Source organism: Cetorhinus maximus, chromosome 14, assembly GCF_964194155.1.
Source record: "Cetorhinus maximus chromosome 14, sCetMax3.hap1.1, whole genome shotgun sequence".
NCBI lineage: Eukaryota > Metazoa > Chordata > Chondrichthyes > Lamniformes > Cetorhinidae > Cetorhinus > Cetorhinus maximus.
In genome coordinates, this window is record NC_135892.1 from 10,514,672 (window position 1) to 10,533,873 (window position 19,202).

General features: G+C 43.4%; 1 protein-coding gene across 2 annotated transcripts in view; it reads left to right on the top strand.

The window, feature by feature from the left end:
* Positions 1-333: 333 nt before the first annotated feature.
* The window catches only part of LOC144690070 (uncharacterized), a 137,077-nt gene continuing 118,208 nt past the window's right edge, over positions 334-19,202 (top strand). For both annotated transcript variants that reach the window (XM_078557578.1, XM_078557577.1), the window contains exons 1-4: positions 334-488; positions 694-858; positions 5,650-5,751; positions 10,546-10,608. In XM_078557578.1, the coding sequence (XP_078413704.1) occupies positions 793-858; positions 5,650-5,751; positions 10,546-10,608 (231 nt within the window). In that variant the 5' untranslated portion in view covers positions 334-488; positions 694-792. The remainder of the gene's footprint in view (positions 489-693; positions 859-5,649; positions 5,752-10,545; positions 10,609-19,202) is intronic.

Here is a 19,202-nt window from a genome sequence, read left to right on the forward strand (position 1 = left end):
CACTCACAGAGACACACTCACACATATGCACACAGACACGTGCACACACAGAGACACATATCCCCACACACACACACACACACACACACATGCACAGAGTCTTCAGGGATATGGATACATCCAGGGAAAGGATTTTGAGAGCCATAGGGGAGTTGAAACTTTGTGGTTGCCAGGGTGCTTGTTAAGGTTGCTTTGTTTTGGTCTCTGCAATGTTTGCAGACGGCACTGGAGCACAAATCCTGCCTCCACAAATCACAACTTTCCAGAAACTTTGCTCAAGTTTCTCGTCAGCTGCCCTGGAAATAATGGCACTTTGTGAGGGGGGAAGGAGGCTGGAACTTTTCCTGTTTGTTTTGTCCTGCTCTGAACCGTCCCCCCCCACCTTTCTACTGTGCGTCTGGTTTTAGAAACTTTCAGTAAGTTGGAATTGACCGAGAAAGTTGGAGCTTTCTGATGGAGCTGATACTTTGATACTGCAAGGATTTTTGGTGAGATTAACGAAAATTACTTTCATAAATACATCTTTTGAAAGATTCCACCCAGTCTTTTACTGCCACAGATTATTTTGTTATTATCTTAAAGCAATTACCTATTTGCTAATGAATATCCTGTGTGGTTTTACAATGTGTTCAAAGGAAAAGTATTTGATTTTATGGACAATCACCTGCGGTTCTTCCCTTCATTTGTCGACAGAGAAACAAACGGTTTACAAACTGGAGAAGGAACATCACGCCTCTCTCTGAAAACATCCCTTCATAAACTCTTTGCGTTTGAAGATACTGAAGTCTCAGAATGCAGAACAAACAAGCACAGCAAAATGCATTAGCGAGGAACATGACTGGAATATACCTGGGAATGGTACGTTTTGTTGCCTGTGGCTTAACAGTGAACAGGAAAGTACGTGTGAGACACAAGTTCTGCTGGAGCTTGAAATTACTGGTTGGTGTCCTTTGGTGGTAAGCTCTCAGTTATTGCATGTTTCTTACAGGCTTATCCCAACCCTGCTTCACTATTGCCACGTGCTTCCAGCTATTGCTTGGTTTAATAACCGCTCTGGGCATTACCGAGTGTGGGAGCTTCCTGTGCACAAATTGGCTGCCCTGTTTCCTGCATTACAGAAGTGACTACAATTTATAAAACCACTTCACTGGCTGTGCTATGCTTTGGAACGTCCTGAGGTCACTCAAGAGGATTGTGAGTCTTCGGAATTCCCAGGATGCTTAGTCCTCGAGTATATCCAAGACAGAGGTTGTTAGGTTCTTGGGCTCCAAGGGAGCCAAGGGACATGGGGATAGGGCGGGAAAGTGGAGTAGAGGTGGAAGGTCAGCCATGATCATGTTGAATGGTGGAGCCGGCTCGAGGGCCAAATGGCCTACTCCTGCTCCCATTTCACATGCGAACATGTTATGTTCTTACCCCACTTTGTGCCAAGTGTGTATGAGCTCGAAAACAACCAGTAAAACAGAACAGTTAATATTAACAATATTTTTTAAGGAATGTATCATTATTTAAGCGTGGAAAGAGATTATAAATAGGGTTATTTAATCTGTTTTCCCTACTATCTCCAGGTGATGGGTGTTACTCATCCCTGGTACTATAAATCTGCTCTGCACGCACTCCAAGGTCTAGACGTCCTTCCTCAGTGTCCCGAATTGGACACAATATTCCAGCTGAGGATATACTTCTGGGGGAATTTTCAGGGGGGGAAACACAACGTGGCCATTGGCAGCTGGAATCAAAAATAAAGCAACACCACAGCTCCTGCTGCAAAGATTCTTTCTATTTCCAAAAATATGCTTTATTCATAAAATTTGTACACGTACATTCCAAAACATTTCAGATTGAATATTACAGAAAGTGCAATAGAATTTAGCTTTTCTCTATTCCACACATTCCACTTTGAGGTGCCTCAATACAATTTCAATACTCTCGTTATTTACAATATTCATCCCATGTCAGGCATATAGCCCAAGGGCTTAACCCAGTTTCCAGCCCTTTGGTGTGCTATGGCTGAAAAGCCTTAGACTGTAGCCTTTCCCCCACTGAGTGGTAACAGGGGGGTAAAAAGGAGAAAAACTTCAATCTTTCAATCTTCTCACAATATGGCAATCAAGTCACTTTAAACTAATTATATTACAGAGGTTGGCACCTAACAGCCCAGTTTATATGGACAGGTTAAAAAAAAATGGGTGTTAAGTAAATGGAAATGATGGAAGATCGTGCAAATGGGATGCAATAGCTTTTAAGATACCAGAAGAGTTTGGCCAATGGGATCTCAGTGAATAGATTCAACAGGGCATCTCCTTAACCAATTAGATTTAGCAATAGAGTAATAATTGGACTGAGAAGCAGGGTGGATCAGAGTGGGCTGGTGCAATGTCAACTCAGATACAGAAAGAGAAATAAAGAGAGAGGAAGAAAGATTGAATTAAGAGGGAGAGAAAAGTGACAGAAAGGAAAAGTTAAACAAAAATTAAATGTTGACATTTTTAAAAGTTCCAATAACCCTGAAGGAATGAGACGCCATGGTTTTAATTGTTCACTTTCTGGGCCAGAGAGGTTTGTGGGTAGTCATTAAGGATTATTATGATGTTGAAAAGGCACTTGCAAAATATTGTTAATATTACCTGTTCTGTTTTACTGGTTGTTTTCGAGCTCATACAGACTTGGCACAAAGTGGGGTAAGAACTTAACACGTTGGCATGTGAAATGGGAGCAGGAGTAGGCCATTCGGCCCTCAAGACGGCTCCACCATTCAACATGATCATGGCTGACCTTCCACCTCTACTCCACTTTCCCGCCCTATCCCCTAGTTAATTGCCAGGCTTGATTCTCTGTAGTGAATTTAATGAGCAATTAGTGGGCAAAAGCAGCAACTTCATGATCCTGGTTTGAGATTAAACACGAGCTGCAGTTTTCGCAAGGCTAAGAGTGGAACAGCACAAAGCATCCAGCCATGGGTGGTGATCGGCAATTTACAGGGTACCTCGGCCATCTCACAAGTCGCTGGCTGATTTACGCACTGATAATAGTGTGCACTGTTCAGACTCCGTTATTTCTGTTCCATTTCAGACCCAGCATTAGTCAGGGCTCACCTTATGGGATCCGCAGCCAATTTTTCTATCAGGAGAATTTAATTTAATTTAATCTAATTTAATCTAATTTAAGATCAAATTCCAACGTTCCTGATTGGGAAATTTATCCGAATGAGTAAAATATTGACTATAAACTGACAAGCTGCTCTGAATGCCACCAAATGTTGCTGTTAAAGGACAAATAAAACATGAGATCATGAAGCAGAAATTACAGTGCTGGGTGATCTAGCTGCTAGGTGTCTTATGACCATTCTTGCATTCATTCTCTGTAATTAGAGGAATTCTCAAACCATTGAGCTGTTCCTTGTAACCAATGGGAGCAAAGAACATGTCGAGACTTGCCCATTAACATGTCTAACGCACTTAGCTTGAATCTAGTGTTAAAACATACTTTGGTTTGCAAAGCAATTGGAGCATTCACATTTCCATAATCTTGTTTTAGTCGCTCATTAAGGCTACTGTAATATTGTTATATTTGCATTGATGTGAAGTGGAATTTGGCACCTTCAATGTGAAAATGGTGGCATAATTCATAAGCCTACTGGACACACTGAAGGTCCATGCTGCAGAAGACTATCTTACTCTGGTTTACCTTTTAAGTCCAATCTATGATCAAAAGTTCCTAAACTGAAGCGAATACTTGACTCATTGAGAAGAATTTCGTACATTTTTTGGGGCAGATGTATATAGTGCTTTTGTTTTTATTTTTCCACAGTTAATTCGACCTTTGCTTTAATGCTTTAATATTTCAGCTATTGGTTGTGATGAGACAAGATAGGGGTGTTGGGGGTTTGGAATGGCGGTGATGGGGAGGGGGTAGTGGAGAAATTTGACCTGCACACAAAATTCAGGTGCAAAGTTGGCAAAGCAACTGCCCTTTGTGTTGGCCCATACTGCCCTGAGGCTTAGGAATGCCCCCATGCAGCTTGCCAGTGCAGGAGGCTGGCAAATCAGCCAGGTCAAGTTTGGTGGGGGATGGTGGGAGATGAGTAGGAGGGTTTTGTAGGAAGGGGATGGGTACCTCAAATGGGCTGGCAGTGAAGCGAGAAATGTACACTGGAAGGCATTCAACAAAAATGCATTTCCCTGCACACCACCCCACCACCCCTCCATTCTTCCAACTTTTTTTTTTTTGGGACTTTCTCCTCCTGTCTCCTCACCTGAAGTCATCGCCTCCTTGCTGGAGAATTGCTGTATAGGCAGCAGTTATCGCCAGGGTCCATGATGCCAGCAATTTTGTGAGTGTGGATTCAAGCTCCTTGTCTGTAAGGGACGTTGCTGTCAAGGTTGATGATGACTCAGGCGGTGCATTACAAATCCTAACCACTCATTCCATTAAAAAAAAACTTTACCTCATGTCACCTCCATTTCTATTACCATTCACCTAAAATCTATGTTCTTTGGTTATCGACCCTTCGGTCATTCTCTTTACCCCATTTAAACCCTTCATGATTTTAGACATCTCCAACATATCTCCTCTGCTTCACTGTTACACGGTGAACAACCTCAGTTTCTCCAGTCTATCCACATAACGTGTAATCCCTCATCTTTGGAACCATTCCAGCAAATCACTTCTGCACCCTCTCCAAAGTCAGGGCTGCCCACGTGTATGTAGACGTGTTGTATTGCACACCAGTTCTCAATTCTAGGGGGAAATCAGACGCATGGGAGAATAGGTGGACGCACTACTCCATGACACTTCCCTACACCACTTCCATATGCCATTCTGATGCCACTTCCGGCCCTGGCATCCCGGAGTCCAGGAGAAGTCGGGGAGTGATGATGGAGCATCTGGACCAGAGTTTCGAGTTACGCCAGCTCTAGTTTAGGAAGGATACCCAGGCCTTAGAGAGAATTGGAAAAGGAATACCATGGAATGAGGGGCTTTAGTTATGAGGACAGACTCGCAAAGCCTGTTCTTTATTCACTGGAGCGGAACAGGGGAAGAGGGGATCCGATGGTGTTCAAAATTGTGAGGCGTTCACGAGAAAACATATTTCTGCTGGTCACCGAGCAGGAGAGGATACTGGAGAGAATAAAGTGAAGACCATCAGGGAAAGAACAAAGGGGAGGTATTGGAGAACGTTCATCGAGCACAGAGGCATTTGAGGTCTGGAATGTCCTACCAGAAACAAGGGCAGAAATGATAGCTTTTAAAAGAGAACTGGTTCAATATTTGAATTAGGGAAATGTTAAAGAGTTTTCGGGAAAGGGGTGGTGGATGGGAATGAGTAGATAGCTCATACAATGAGCCAGTGCAAATACGGTATGTCAAATGATATGTCACCATGTTATGACACTTCCATGGGGATGAGAGTCAGTTATAACTGCCTGTAAAATGGGCATTAAGCTTTTGAAATTCGTGTCACGACCTGCCCTGGCGGATCCAGATGGTAAGTGTGACAGAAATACCGCCGCCCTGCCTTTGAGCCCGCTCGAATTTCTAACACCCTTTTAAATTGGCATCAAACGAATCAATTCCCCCAGTTGAATAATATTGAAATGACCCCGGGCGTTACCTTCTAAAACATTGGGCGACACTTGTATCTTTCAGGAAGGCTCTTCCCCGAGGTTTACTCACATCTCGGCTGTGCCACCTCTTTTCCGTAGGCGAAGCTTTTACCGGGCAAAAACCTCTGTGGAATATCAGCGCTACGTAAGTACTATGTAAGAACAGCCCAATTTTAACCGCGGCCACGTTCTGGGGACTGGCGGGAGGGAAGGGTGGGGCTGGCGGGATGAATGCGGCGCCTTCAGATTCAGAGGCGAGAGGGTTCCCACGGATTCAACGCTGACACACCCAGGGCTGAATTTTCCGCACGTGGTTCAATCAGCTAAACTAAACCCTGAGGTATTGGACCCTAAAGCTGTTCAGAAATAAGGGGGTCGCCCATTTAAGACAGAGGTGGGGAGGATTTTTTTCTCTCAGAGGGTCGTGAACTTTCTTCCTCAAAAGGCGGTGGAAGCAGAGTCTTTGGATATTCTGAAGGCAGATGGCAGGTAGGTCCTTGATGAGCAAGGGGGTGAAAGGTTATCAGGGGTAGGTGGGGATGTGGAGCTGAGGTTGCAATCGGATTAGCCATCGAATGGCAAAGCAGGCCTCGGGGGGCCGAGAGGCCTAATCCTGCTCTTAATTCGCATGTTCCTAAAACATCCTGGAAATGAACAACTTTAACCATTTCATTATTTCTTGCTACAAGATAAATCCACAATAAGCCATTTAAAAGTAAACAGGGAAGCCAGAAAAGCTAAATATATGTGATTAAACCAAGTCCTAACCCCATGCAGCGATGTATACATAGCTAGGGGATCTTGCAGTTCTTATTCTTTCTGTGCTTCTTTCATTGTCCTGTAGAGGACCCCCTTCCCCCACTCTGCATGTACCTTGCACACTCCTTCATGGATTCCCTGAATCGGTACTTTCTGCATTTTGTATAGGCTGTGTCTGCTTGGAGGTTGTGATCTGAACTGGGTTAGGGAGGGGGAGGCTATCCCTGACACTGCTGTAACATGCAGAGATGAGAGAGAGAAGCTGGCGAGGCCGGGATGCAGACTATATAACCTGCTCTTCCTCTTCAACACACGGTTGGACCCATGAGCAGTCCTGACGCCTCTCTGTGCTGTTGAAAAGCAATAAACAGGGGCACGAGCCTCATTGGGTGCAGGAGGGCTGGAAGCTACACTGGAGAGGCTGTATCCCACAGCCTCCGAAATTGAGGCAGCTAGGGAGTTCAGTCTGACCTGCGGAAGAAGCAAGTGGATCTTGCTGCTGGAGTAAGGACACTGTCCCCACTCTGGGCCCAACTCTAATGCCCCTCAGCCCACGTCAGAGGAACAGCCACTACCTCGCTGCCAGCATTTCATACCTCAGATACCCTGGCTATACTCTAGGCAGGTGGTTCAATGTATCAGCTGAAGATTGAGCACTGGCTAACTAGAGGAAAGTCCAGCCCATTTAAGAATATTTTAATTGCTAAATCTCAGGGTATTCCTTGCCGAATTTGAGGACAATTACAAAGCAAGCGGTTCAACCACTGGTTCTGCTTAATTTCACGGTTCACCTCAAGTGTTGCTGCTGTAACTGATTTGTACCACAGGGTGGAGCCCGGAGGCTTGGTAAAGTGAAGGAACCTTGCAGCATGCTTTATGACTGTCACCTGGTCACAGGGATCAGACAGTGCACAAATACACCGTATCTCTGTATGGTATTGCTCAAATGCTTCTTTCCTTGAGCCGAAATTAAAAAAAAATAACTAAAGCTCAGAGGACCTTTAATTTGCACAATCTTCTTGTTTGACGATCGTAGTTTCTATTTTAAAATTTATAAAACATTTACATTTATATAACGCCTTTCACAGCCTCAGAATGTCCCAAAGCTCTTTAAGCCAATGAAGTATCTTTTCAAGTGCAGCGACTGTTGTAATGTAGGAAATTCCTTGCTCTTCTGCGAAATAGTGGCCATGGGATCTTTTATGTCGATCTGCGAGGACAGACAGGGGCCTTGTGTTTAATGTCTCACTGGCAGAATGACATTTATGACAGTGCAGCACTCCCTTAGTACTGCCCTGCAGTCTACATACGTACATACGAACATATGAATTAGGAACAGGCGTAGGCCACTCAGCCTTTTAAGCCTGCTCCGCCATTCAATGAGATCATGGCAGATCTGATTGTAACCTCAACTCCACATTCCTGCCTACACCTGATGGCCTTTCACCCTTTTGCTTAACATGAATCTATCTATCTCTGCCTTGAAAATATTCAAAGACTCTGCTTCCACTGCTTTTTGAGGAAGAGTTCCAAAGGCTCTGAACCCTCAGAGAAAAAAATTCTGCTCACCTCTGTCCTAAATGACCTTTCATTTTTATACAATGGCCCCCTAGTACTAGATTCTCCCACAAGAGGAAACATCCTCTTCACATCCACCTTGTCAAGACCCCTCAGGATCTTATATGTCTCATTCAAGTTGCCTCAGACTAGGTTCTGTGCTCAAGTCTCTGTAGTAGGACTTGAACCCACAAATGCCAATGCTATCACTGAATCTCGGCTGACTCCATGATAAGGGAAGTGAGTCATAAATTGAGATAAGAACAGGGAGTTCAGGGTAAAATATATTGCAAGAAGAGGGTCACATCTTAGAGCATCAGAGCTCAGTACACATCAAAAGGTGGGAAAAGCACAAGAGAAACAGAATACTTGACAAATCAACCTACTGCTTCATAACCCTGGAATGAAACATTATTTTAATGTTTCATACCTACTTCCAAAGTGAACTGCACTCATCAATCCCTATATGCTATTACCTCTGATTCAATACGTGACATCAAATTGTGCACAGAATATACTTGTTCTTCAAAGTGGAAGACATTGCAGTTCAATCAGTTCCAGCTTGTTACCTCCAGAGATTTGATCTTCAACATCCTGTTGAATGGAGAGGCAAATAGTTCAACAATGTACAGCTTAACATGGGAAATAGGAGCAGGAATAGGCCATTTGGCCCCTCGAGCCTGCTCTGCCATTCAACTGGATCATGGCTGATCTTGTACTCAACACCACTTTTCTGCACTATCCCCAAATCTCTTGATATCTTTAGCATCCAGCAATCTATCAATCTCTGCCTTCAATATACTCAGTGACTGAGCCTCCTCAGCCCTCTGGGGGTAGAGAATTCCAAAGATTCGTCACCCTCTGAGTGAAGAAGTTCCTCCTCATCTCAGTCCCAAATGGCCTTGCTCTTATTCTGAGACTGCGTCCCCTGGTTCCAGGGAAGGAACAAAGGGGATTGGGACTAACAGGATAGCTCTACCAAAGAGCTAGCACAGGCATCATGGGCAGAATGGCCTTCATCTGTGTTCTATCATTGCATGATTCTATGCTTAGGGATAGTTCAAAGCCTACTACGTGATTGGCAAGTTCTGTGGTCCCTAGGCCGTGCAGTTTGAGATTAAACTCATTAGATGTTCAGTACAGGAAAGCAGAAATATTAATCCACAATTCCACTGCAAAATGGTCAAGGGTTACTTTATGGATTTTTAAATAATAAGTTTATTCTCCAAGTTTAGAAAGATTCCCCCTGGCTGAACCACAGGCTGATCTCATGGTGAATCGTTGCGGTTTGATGTGTTGCATCAATTCCCCACATTCAATTCTGATTATTTTTAACCTGGCTTTGCAACTTTGGTAAATGAAAGAAAGAGGGATATTATTCGTAATCACAAAGGGCATCATTTAGCTTTGAACACCTGACTTTGCAGACTAACTTCTCTTACTGCTTGATATTTTTAGAACACATGCTCTAGTGAGTTTCGAATTTGTCATGTGACTGTGTTGTAACTGTTCCTGTCCTGGCTATCCTTGCACAGTGTCAGCAGCGACAATAACAGTCTGCACTTATATAGCACCTTTAATGTAGTAAAACCTCCCAAGATGCTTCACAGGAGCGAAAATATGACACTGAGCCACAAAGAGATATTGGTACAGGTGACCAAAAGCTTGGTCAAAGAGGTAGATTTTAAGGACCGTTTTAAAGGAGGAGAGAGAGAGGTAAAGAGGCAGAGAGGTCCTTATGTGGCTTGGTGCCAAATTTTGCCTCATAACACTCCTGTGAAAAACCTTATATTTTTTTACTATGTTAAAGCGCCATAAAAATATAAGTTTTTGCTATGTCAACTTCTGAGACCTTTTGCCCCTCTCGTTTCTAGTCTCTCAACATTAAGAAAATGTTTGGATTTGTCTTTCTTGTACCCAAAGTGGATGACCTCACGCTTCCCCATTTTGAACTCCATTTGCTCATTCTCTTAATCTGTCTACAGACTTTTGTAACTCCCCAAGCCCATCTGCACCACTTACTGCTCCATCTAAGTTCGTGGCAACTGCAAACCTGGGTATAGAACTCTCGGTACCTTCATCCAAGTCGTTGATCGATCGTGGTGAGAAGCTGAGGCCTCAGTACAGATTCCTGGGGCAACACACAGCAGACATACATCTCCTTCCCCCTTACCTCTCTCTGTATTCTGGGTAAAAGAGGGAAGGTCAAGAACTATTTATCATTTTTAAACCACTGCATTTTTTTTTCTTAATTCATTCACAGGTCGGGCTAGCATTTATGGCCCATCCCTAGTTGCCCCTTTTTCAGGGATTTAAGAGTCAACCACATTGCTGTGTGTCTGGAGTCACATGTAGGCCAGACCAGGTAAGTACAGAAGATTTCCTTCCCTAAAGGGGATTAGTGAACCAGATGGGTTTTTACAACAATCATTTCATGGCCATCATTAGATCCAGATTTTTTTTTTTTATATATTGAGTTCAAATTCCACCATGGATTTGAACCCAGGTCCCCAGAGCATTACCCTGGGTCTCTGGATTACTAGTCCAGCACCAATACCACTACACCAACACCTCCCCATATTCTTATACATTTTGTTATCATGTTTTGTCTATTTTCTCCTAGAAAAAAATTGAGATGCTGCGACTCATCGAGTCCAGGCAGGGTTTCACAGGTGCTGTTGTCAAGGTGAGATTTCTCCATTATTTTCATCTCGCTGTACCAGTTAATTGACTTTCATTAAAAAAAAAACAACTTTCTAGAAAATAAGAACAGCCACCTCTATCGCAGTCTGAGATTTCTGACTTTTCAGATTTGCTCTTTCATTGGACGGTGTCACGTGTATGATAACATTTTATAATACTGTCTCTAATGCTGGAGTCACAATTTGTCTGTTTGATCAGGTTTAGAGATGACATTTATTCCAGTAATCGAAAAGTAGCTGGATACATTTTTTTGGCTTTATTTTAATAGGAATACTTGCATGTGTTTCCCTTGGCATTTTTGGAATTTTATAGCCTGTTTAGTCTGAAGCTTGAATCCAACATAATGCTAATGTTCACTAGTCTGCCTTTTGATGCTACCAGGTGTGACTTTCCCTTCCAGCTTATTCACCCCTGGGCTCTGATGTGTTGCTGCCTTTGCCCGATGTAGCTCAAATCAGGCCAGAAGTGAACCTCTGTCCTTACTTCTTCCATCATACTGAGCACCACAGTACCAACGCTCCCTCATCATAGCTGTCAATGCCCTAAGCTCTGCAATCTCTCCCTCACCCTTTTCACCTCTCTCCTCCTTTAAGTCTCCTTAAAACCTACTTCTTTTCTCAAACCTTTAGTCACTGTTACATTCTTCTTCCCTTTGACATAAACATACCAATCATGCACAAGGATTGGTGAAAAAATAATGTGGCTGAGGATAAGACTATATGGAGATAACCTTAACTGGGAAACTATGAGGCACATGTCTGACCTCAATCACTGCTGCTTATAGACTGCCTACAAGTCATTGGACTAATACATCACATCTTGCTGCAGTACATAATGACTGAAGTAGGTTAAAATATGCTCCCTTAAAGGTGAATGCACATCATATCACAAGAGTGACCTGTCCTTATGTGGCTCGGTGTCAAATGTTATTATATAATCACTCTTGTAGGACTGTATTGGGATGTTTTGTTATGGTGACCAGATAGAAGTCTTTAAGATTATGAAAGCCTTTGAGAGAGTAAAGGTTGAGAAGACAATTCCACTTTTGGGGAAGATCAGAAGTAGAGACCATCAATATAAGACAGTCACTAATAAATCCAACAGGGAATTCAGGGGGAATTTCTTTATCCAGAGAGTGGTGTGTATGTGAAACTCACTACCACAGGGAGTAGTTGAACCAAATAACATAGAGGTGTTCAAGGGGAAGCTAGTTAAAGAGATGGGGGAGAAAGTAATAGAACAATATGCTAATGGGGTGAGATAAAGAGGGGTGGGAGGAGACTGAAGTGGAGCATAGACACCAGCATGGGCAGTTGGGCTGAATGGCCTGTTTCTGTGCTCGAAATACTTAATAACATGGGGAGGGAAGTGTTAACATTTCAGGATATGATAATGTAAAAATCTAACCAGCAACATTCCACAAAGTTTGAACAGTGGTATAATGTCTTCTTTGATTCCAGTTCAGGCTTTAATGGTTAATAATATTTGATGCCTTATTATAAAAAGCTGTGTTGAATCCAGGGAAGTCATTAGGAAAAACAAAACACTCCGGTGGAATTGGAACTTTGGAAACGAGAAAAACATATCTGCATTGCTGAGTTGTGTTCAGCCCCACTGCACAATTCCCTTGTTAGATTCAGCTAATTATCGGCAATTCTAGTTGCTGGGGCAATTCTCAACGACCACGTTGGCATTCCAAACTCTGCAAAATGCCTGACGTAACTCCCCACAGACCACGTGCAAACTCAGTGCAATCCAGAAATAATTCCTTGCGTGAATCATTGCTGCTCAATGCTACTCAGCTTCCCACATCGTTATACTGACATTGAAGTCATAATGGAGCTCTTGACAAAAATAACCCATGTGTGAGGGGTGACCGATTATACAGGACCCTTACAAACCCCCTCTGTGGGCTGAGGGAACGACCTTGATTACGTTGCGCCACAGGCTAATTTTGCCCTTTCACGGGCACATGTCCCGGGGGCAGATTTTGCCCTCCGGGCACTTCTTTGGGTTGGCAGAGAGCTTGATCGTGTCAAATGCAAGACCCCGTCCTGCCTTGAGGGCTGGCCTTCATTAACAGAGGGACAGCAGGCTGCAGACAATAAGCAAAGGCCTCAGGGTACAGCCTGTTGGCCCTGCGCCGCTGCCACATTGGGCAGCTTTGGGCTCGGGAAAAAGTTGATTTCTGAGGGGGCTGTAGGCGATTTCTATTAGATTTGGTTGGCGATACTCAGAGACTACAGAGAAGCTTGTTCCAAACTGTATTACAGTCATTAAAGAAATGACAGATGGCATCAACAAGTTTAAAATACAAATAGTACACTTATTAAACAGTGTAAGAGTCATTGACTATCAACAAGGCTCTGAGGTGACTACGCTCCAATGACCTTGCTACCCACTTGAGCATGCCCCTCCCACCCTACTTTTCCTCATCCTCCTGTTCTTTTCTCTCCCTCCTCCCACCTTCCCTCTCCACCCCACTTCCTCATTCCCCACCTAACCCATCACTCTTGCTTCTCGTCCTTCCCCACCCTCTCCTCTACCACTTCTGCCCTCCCATTCTCTCCTCCTCCTCTTCCTCACCTGCTTTGCCCCCTCCCCAGTCCACTTTGCCGCTTTTCTATCTCTCCCTACCCCCTCTCCCATTTGCATCCTCTGACCGATTTTCTTTCCCTACCCCCCTACCTTATTCAAACTATTCTCCCAACTTCTTTAGCCCATCTGAAGCCTGCTCCTGGTGTTGGCCCCCACCCCACCTACCCCCCGCAACACCCCCACACCCCCCCAACACCCCCCCACCCCCAACCCCTACCTCACCCCCCTCCACGTGGCACCATGTGTGATTGGCTTCTTGTAAGTGAAACATCTGAAAGATATAATGATGAGGAAATAAATGATTATTGCCACCTCACAACAACATGGTCTGACCAGAGGAAACATATTTCTGTACATATGTATCTAAGCATGAGGTATCACTGACTGTTTGAAAGTTGCAAAATATCAAAGCTGTCAGCAAATTGTCTTTCAAGTGTTTGCCCTGCTGGCGTGTTGGTTTTTCTCTGCATTCAGCAAACATTCCTTTTCACTGCATTAACAAAGTGACTGATGTTTGTAGAATACACTGTGGCTGATTCCCAGGAAATCCATCCGGCCTAATAGGTCACATTAACTAGTCTTGTCAGGCCATCTCCGTAATTAGCCCACTTCTGTGCTTTGGCTTGGGTACACCTCATCTGTTGAACGCGATCAATGTGACCTGAAGTGTTTAAACATGCTCAAACACAGTGAAAGAACCGAATGTTTGCTCTCTGTGTTTGTGCTTTCCAGCCGATGTTAAAGTCAACTTTATCCCTCCTCCTCGCTGTGTTTTGCTTGATGTGGCTCATTCTCAGTTACCGTTGCGGGTTGCATATCTGCAGATGGGTGGCAAAAGTAGGATGAAGTGACAGGAGGTACAGTAGCAATTGGAGACTGCTACAGCACAGAAGGAGGCCATTCTGCCCATTGTGCCTGTGCCAGCTCTTTGAAAGAGATATCCAAACAGTCTTGCTTCCCCCATAAACCCTGCAAATTCTTCCCCTTCAAGTATTTATCCAATTCCCTTTGGAAAGCTACGATTGAATCTTTCACCACCCTTTAAGAGAGGGTTTTTCAGATCCAAAGTTAAAAAAAATTCCCCTCATCTTGCAGCTGTGACTCCGTGGGTAGCACTCTCACCTTTGAGTCACAAGGTTCAGGGTTCAAGTCCCACTCCAGGGCTTGAGTGCAAAAAATCAAGGCTGACACTCCAGTGCAGTACTGAGGGAGCGCTGCTCTGTCAGAAGTGCTGTCTTTCAGGTGAGATGTTTATCCGAGTTCCCCAGCTTTGGGTGGATGTAGAAGATCCCATGGCACTGTTTCGAAGAAGAGCAGGGGAGTTCTCCCTCGTGTCCTGAGCCAATATTTATCCCTCAATTGACATCTCACAAAAAATAGATTATTTGGTCATCATCACGTTGCTGTTTGTGGGAGTTTTGTGTGTGTAAATTGGCTGCCGCATTTCCTACATTACCACAGTGGCTGTAAAACACTACATTAATGCAGGTCTTTGTTTTCTCTGGTTCCTTTACCAATTACCTTAAACCATTCAATTCGATCTGTGCCTCGGCACTATTTACCCAACTTAGTTCCATCTTCCTTAATAACCACACCCAATAAAAATCTATTGATCGTATTCCGGAAATTTCCAGTTGACTTAGGCTCAACAGCTCTTTGCAAGGGAGAGTGGGACTTGAACCCACGACTTGATCAGAGTGTTACCCATTGAGCCATTAACACAGGCAATAAAGCAAAACAACAACAAAAGAATGATCATTAGGAATTTAGAATGGGTTCATAGTTATTTTTCTGCCCCCTATTTCTTTTCTCCCTCATTGCCCTCTGTTCAGTTGTTCCACTGATTTTATATTTGACTCTGTTGGCACAGTCAGTGTATCACCTTGAATCGGTGTTATTTGCTACCATCTTGGTTTTTGCAGACTCTTGCTATACAAAGGTGATTCTGACTTGTTGTTTTCAAAGGAAGTCCATAGTGTGAGCAATGTTAATGTGGGGAAGGTTGGTCTACACCACCCCCCACCCCCCCCCCACCTCCCCCAACCTCCACCTTCATCTCTAACAGGGAGGAAGCCCTGTAGATGCTGGGAGGAGAGACAGCAGTGAGCAATGGCGGCCAGAGAGTTGACTCAACATCAGGGCCATCGAGACATTCTGCTGCTCTTCAAGCTAATGCAACTGCCCCCATGCAACTCCTTCCCCCATGACTGCGCCCTCTATGTGACTGCCCCTCCATGCCCCCCACAATGTGCCTGCCCCCCACAATGGAAGCTTTCAAAGGGAAGTTAGATAAGTAAGCAAAGGGTAAAGGTTTGCAGGACTGCGAGGAAAGAGCGGGAGAATGAAACTGGATAAATTTCCCTTGCAGAGAGCTGGTATGAGCTCGATGCATCGAATAACTTCCTTCTGTCCTATAACCATTGGATGATTTTATCCTATGACACAAAAATCTGCCCCAATTTATTATGCTTTGTATTTCAACTCAAAAACCATTTTCAAATCGTCAGTCAGAAACAGCTTGAACTGAAATTCCCTTCAGAATTATTCACAGGAAACCAGCTGAAAGGAATGAAGCGCACATTGATTTTTGTTTTCCAAGTGCAAAAATAGAATAAAGTAGCATTTGCTTAATCAATACCAACATCTTCACATTGATTCATAGACCGACTAATAGAACTTGACAACACGGTACAAAAGAATATCACTTTGTCCTGCTTTAGCTGTCTACCCTAGCTGGTTAAATGTTAAGCAGTGTTAAAAATGTTTCTCTAATGATTCACATAAGGGATCTCATCTGGCTTTTAACTTAAAGCTCTTGGCCTTCATGTGTCTCCATGATTTCTATATGACTAAATTAATTGTTGAGGAACTGCACTTCAGGAAGGATATATTGCCCCTGGAGGAGCTGCAATACAGATTCAGCAGAACGCTACTGGGGTTAAAATGGTTAAATTAAAAGGACAGGGATAGAGTAGCCTTGTATTCCCTTAAGTATAAAAGATTAAAGATGATCTAATTGTGGTGTTTAAGATGATTGAAGGAGTTGATAGGGATGATGGAGAGAAAGTATTTCCTCTGGTAAGGGGGAGTCCAGAGCAAGGGTGCAGAACCTTAGAATTAGAGCCTGGCTGTTCAGGGTTTATGTCAGGCAACACTTTCTCAAACAAAGGGTATTGGAAACCTGGAACACTCTCCCCAAAAAAACTGTTGAGGTGGGCGGGGTTGGGGGGGAAAATGATAATTTCAAAGCTGAGGTGAATAGATTTTTAACATTTCGAGTCCGAATGACTCTTCATCAGAGATATTCGGACTCAAAACGTTAACTGTATTCTTCTCCGCAGATGCTGTCTGACCTGCTGAGTTTTTCCAGGTATTTTTGTTTTTGTTTTGGACTTACAGCATCCGCAGTTTTTTGCTCTTACCTTATTTGAATAGATTTTTGTTGGGTAAGTGTATTAAGGGTTACCGAGCCAAAAGTGGGTGCTTGGAGGTAAGGTACAGATCAGCTATGTAACCGAATAGCAGAACAAGCTTGAGAGGCTGAATGGAAATCTCAGTTTTGAATTTTTTTATTGATTCCTCCGACCACAACAGCTTTCCATGGGGGAGTGTTTGAGATTCCCACTCCTCTTTGTGTGAAGTAGTGCTTCTTGACATGATTCCTTATTCTGGACTACAGCAGAACAGGAAATGGTCTCTTTCTATCTACCCTATCCCATCCTGACCATCAATTAGATTGCCCTTTAATCTTCTATATTCGAGGAAATTTTAAGGTAAAACAATGTCTATTCAATTTCCTATTCACATGCACTGGTAATACACACACCTGATTCCCTTAATGTCAAGTTTGTTGAATGAAGTGGGTCCACCAATTCTGCTGTCAATACGGGTTAGTTTTTATGGAGACCTGCATGTCCACTGTGCACTCCACCCCATTACTGTTCAAGGTCACAAGAAGCTAATGCATTGGGTGATTACTGTCTACTTGTCTGAATCTGTGTTAAGGTGAACTAGCAACAGATTTTGCAGTGAATACACTTTTTCAGGACTCTTCCTGGTACATAAAAGTTTAACATTATTATGCCTCCTTGCTTCCTAGAAGCATGGAATAATAGAATGATACACAATGGAAGGAGGACACTCGGCCCATCATGCCTATGCCAGCTCTTGGAAAGAGCTATCCAATTTCCCCTACTCCCCCCAGCTCTTTCCTCCTAGCCTTGCAAGTGTTCCCACTTCAAGTATTCATCCAATTCCCTTTTGAAAGTTACTATTGAATCTACTTTCACCATCCTTTCAGGCAGCACGTTCCAGATCACAACTCACTGTGTAAAATATTAAAAAAAATGCTTTCCTTATCTTGCCTCTGGCCCTTTTGCCTCTTCCCCTTAAACCTCCAAACTGTTTGGCCAGGAAATCAATAAGATCCTGAATGATCTACTGGGAACCGAATCCAGAATCCTTTTTAGGAGGGAAACAGTTAAATATTTGAGAGAGGAGATGTTTAATAAAGAAAGATGGAAGATAATTCTTGTGTGAGTGCTGTTTAGGATAATTTGCTCTGTAATCTCCCTCCTGATGTGTGTGAAAATGTGGAGTCTATTTGTGCTACTTCCTTGGCCCTAAGAACCAGGCAGGATTGGAAACTCCTGATGTGATAATTCTGGCTGTAAGCCAAGGTTTCTCTATGCAACAGAGTTTTTGCTTATAATTTATAGACTTATTGGGAGGAAAATCAATATTTTATTAGCCATAAGCAGCAGTCATCTACTATAAGCAAAGAACTCTGAGTTGCATGCCTAAATTAAAAAGCCATTTGCACCACAGTGCAGGTCAGAGTTAGATGTCAGATTTTTGCCACACATGGATCACTGTTATATCCTCTGGAAAATGGTTCACCCTTTGCCAGTCAACTTGTTGGCACATGCTGCAGTTTAGAATTGTGGAAAAAAGTCCTCTGCTCTGGATATATAATAATCATCCATCTAACTGTAATTTGATTGCTGTCAGTGATATAAAGACAGTTACATCCACTTCCTGACCTTTACAGTGCTCGCATACAGAAGCTTCATTCGAGTCACGCACTAGATTGACAAATGTGGTCCTGAATACATCAATGCAATAGAATCCTGGAATGATGCAGCACAGAAGGAGGCCATTCAGCCCATTGTGCCTGTGCCAGCTCTCTGAAAGAGCCACGCTGTTAGTCCCATTCCCCTGCTCATTCTCCGCGGATTTACAGATTCTTCCCCATCAAGTATTTATCAAATTCCCTTTTGAAAATTATTATTGATTCTGCTTCTATCGCCCTTTCAGGCAGCACATTCCAGATCACAACAACTTGTTGCATAAAAAAATTCTTCTCATCTTGTCTCTGGTTCCTTTGCCAAATCTTAAATCTGTGTCCTCTGGTTATTGACCCTTTTGCCACTGGAAACAGTTTCTCCTTATTTACTCAATTGAAAAGCTTCAGGATTTTGCACACCAATTTAGGTCTGCCTTTAACCTTCTCTGCTCTAAGGAAAACAATCCCAGCTTCTTTAGTCTCTCCACGTAACTGAGATCCCTCAGCCCTGGTATCATACTGGTAAACTGCCTTTGCCCTCTGTCTAAGGTATTGACATCTTTCCTAAAGTATGGCGCCCAGAATTGGACCAGAAACCTCCAGCCAGGGCCTAACCAGCCGTCCATAAATTCCTTGTTTTGCTTTGTTCCTTATTTGGGCAGCAACGCCATATTTGGCGCATATACCAGCCTGGTCCACTCTTGCTGACAGCAATTAATTTAAAGACATTGCAGAAACTCAAGGCTGTGTGGTTGAGGGAGTTGTATTTGGCAAGCATTACAAGTCCATCTTTGAATAACCATTGGTAGTACAGAACTTGAGTATTGCTGAAAAAAGAGACATATCGAAACTTTTCATCTTGCACTCATCAGGACACTTGCAAGAATACCAATCTAAGGGGAAAACAACAATTT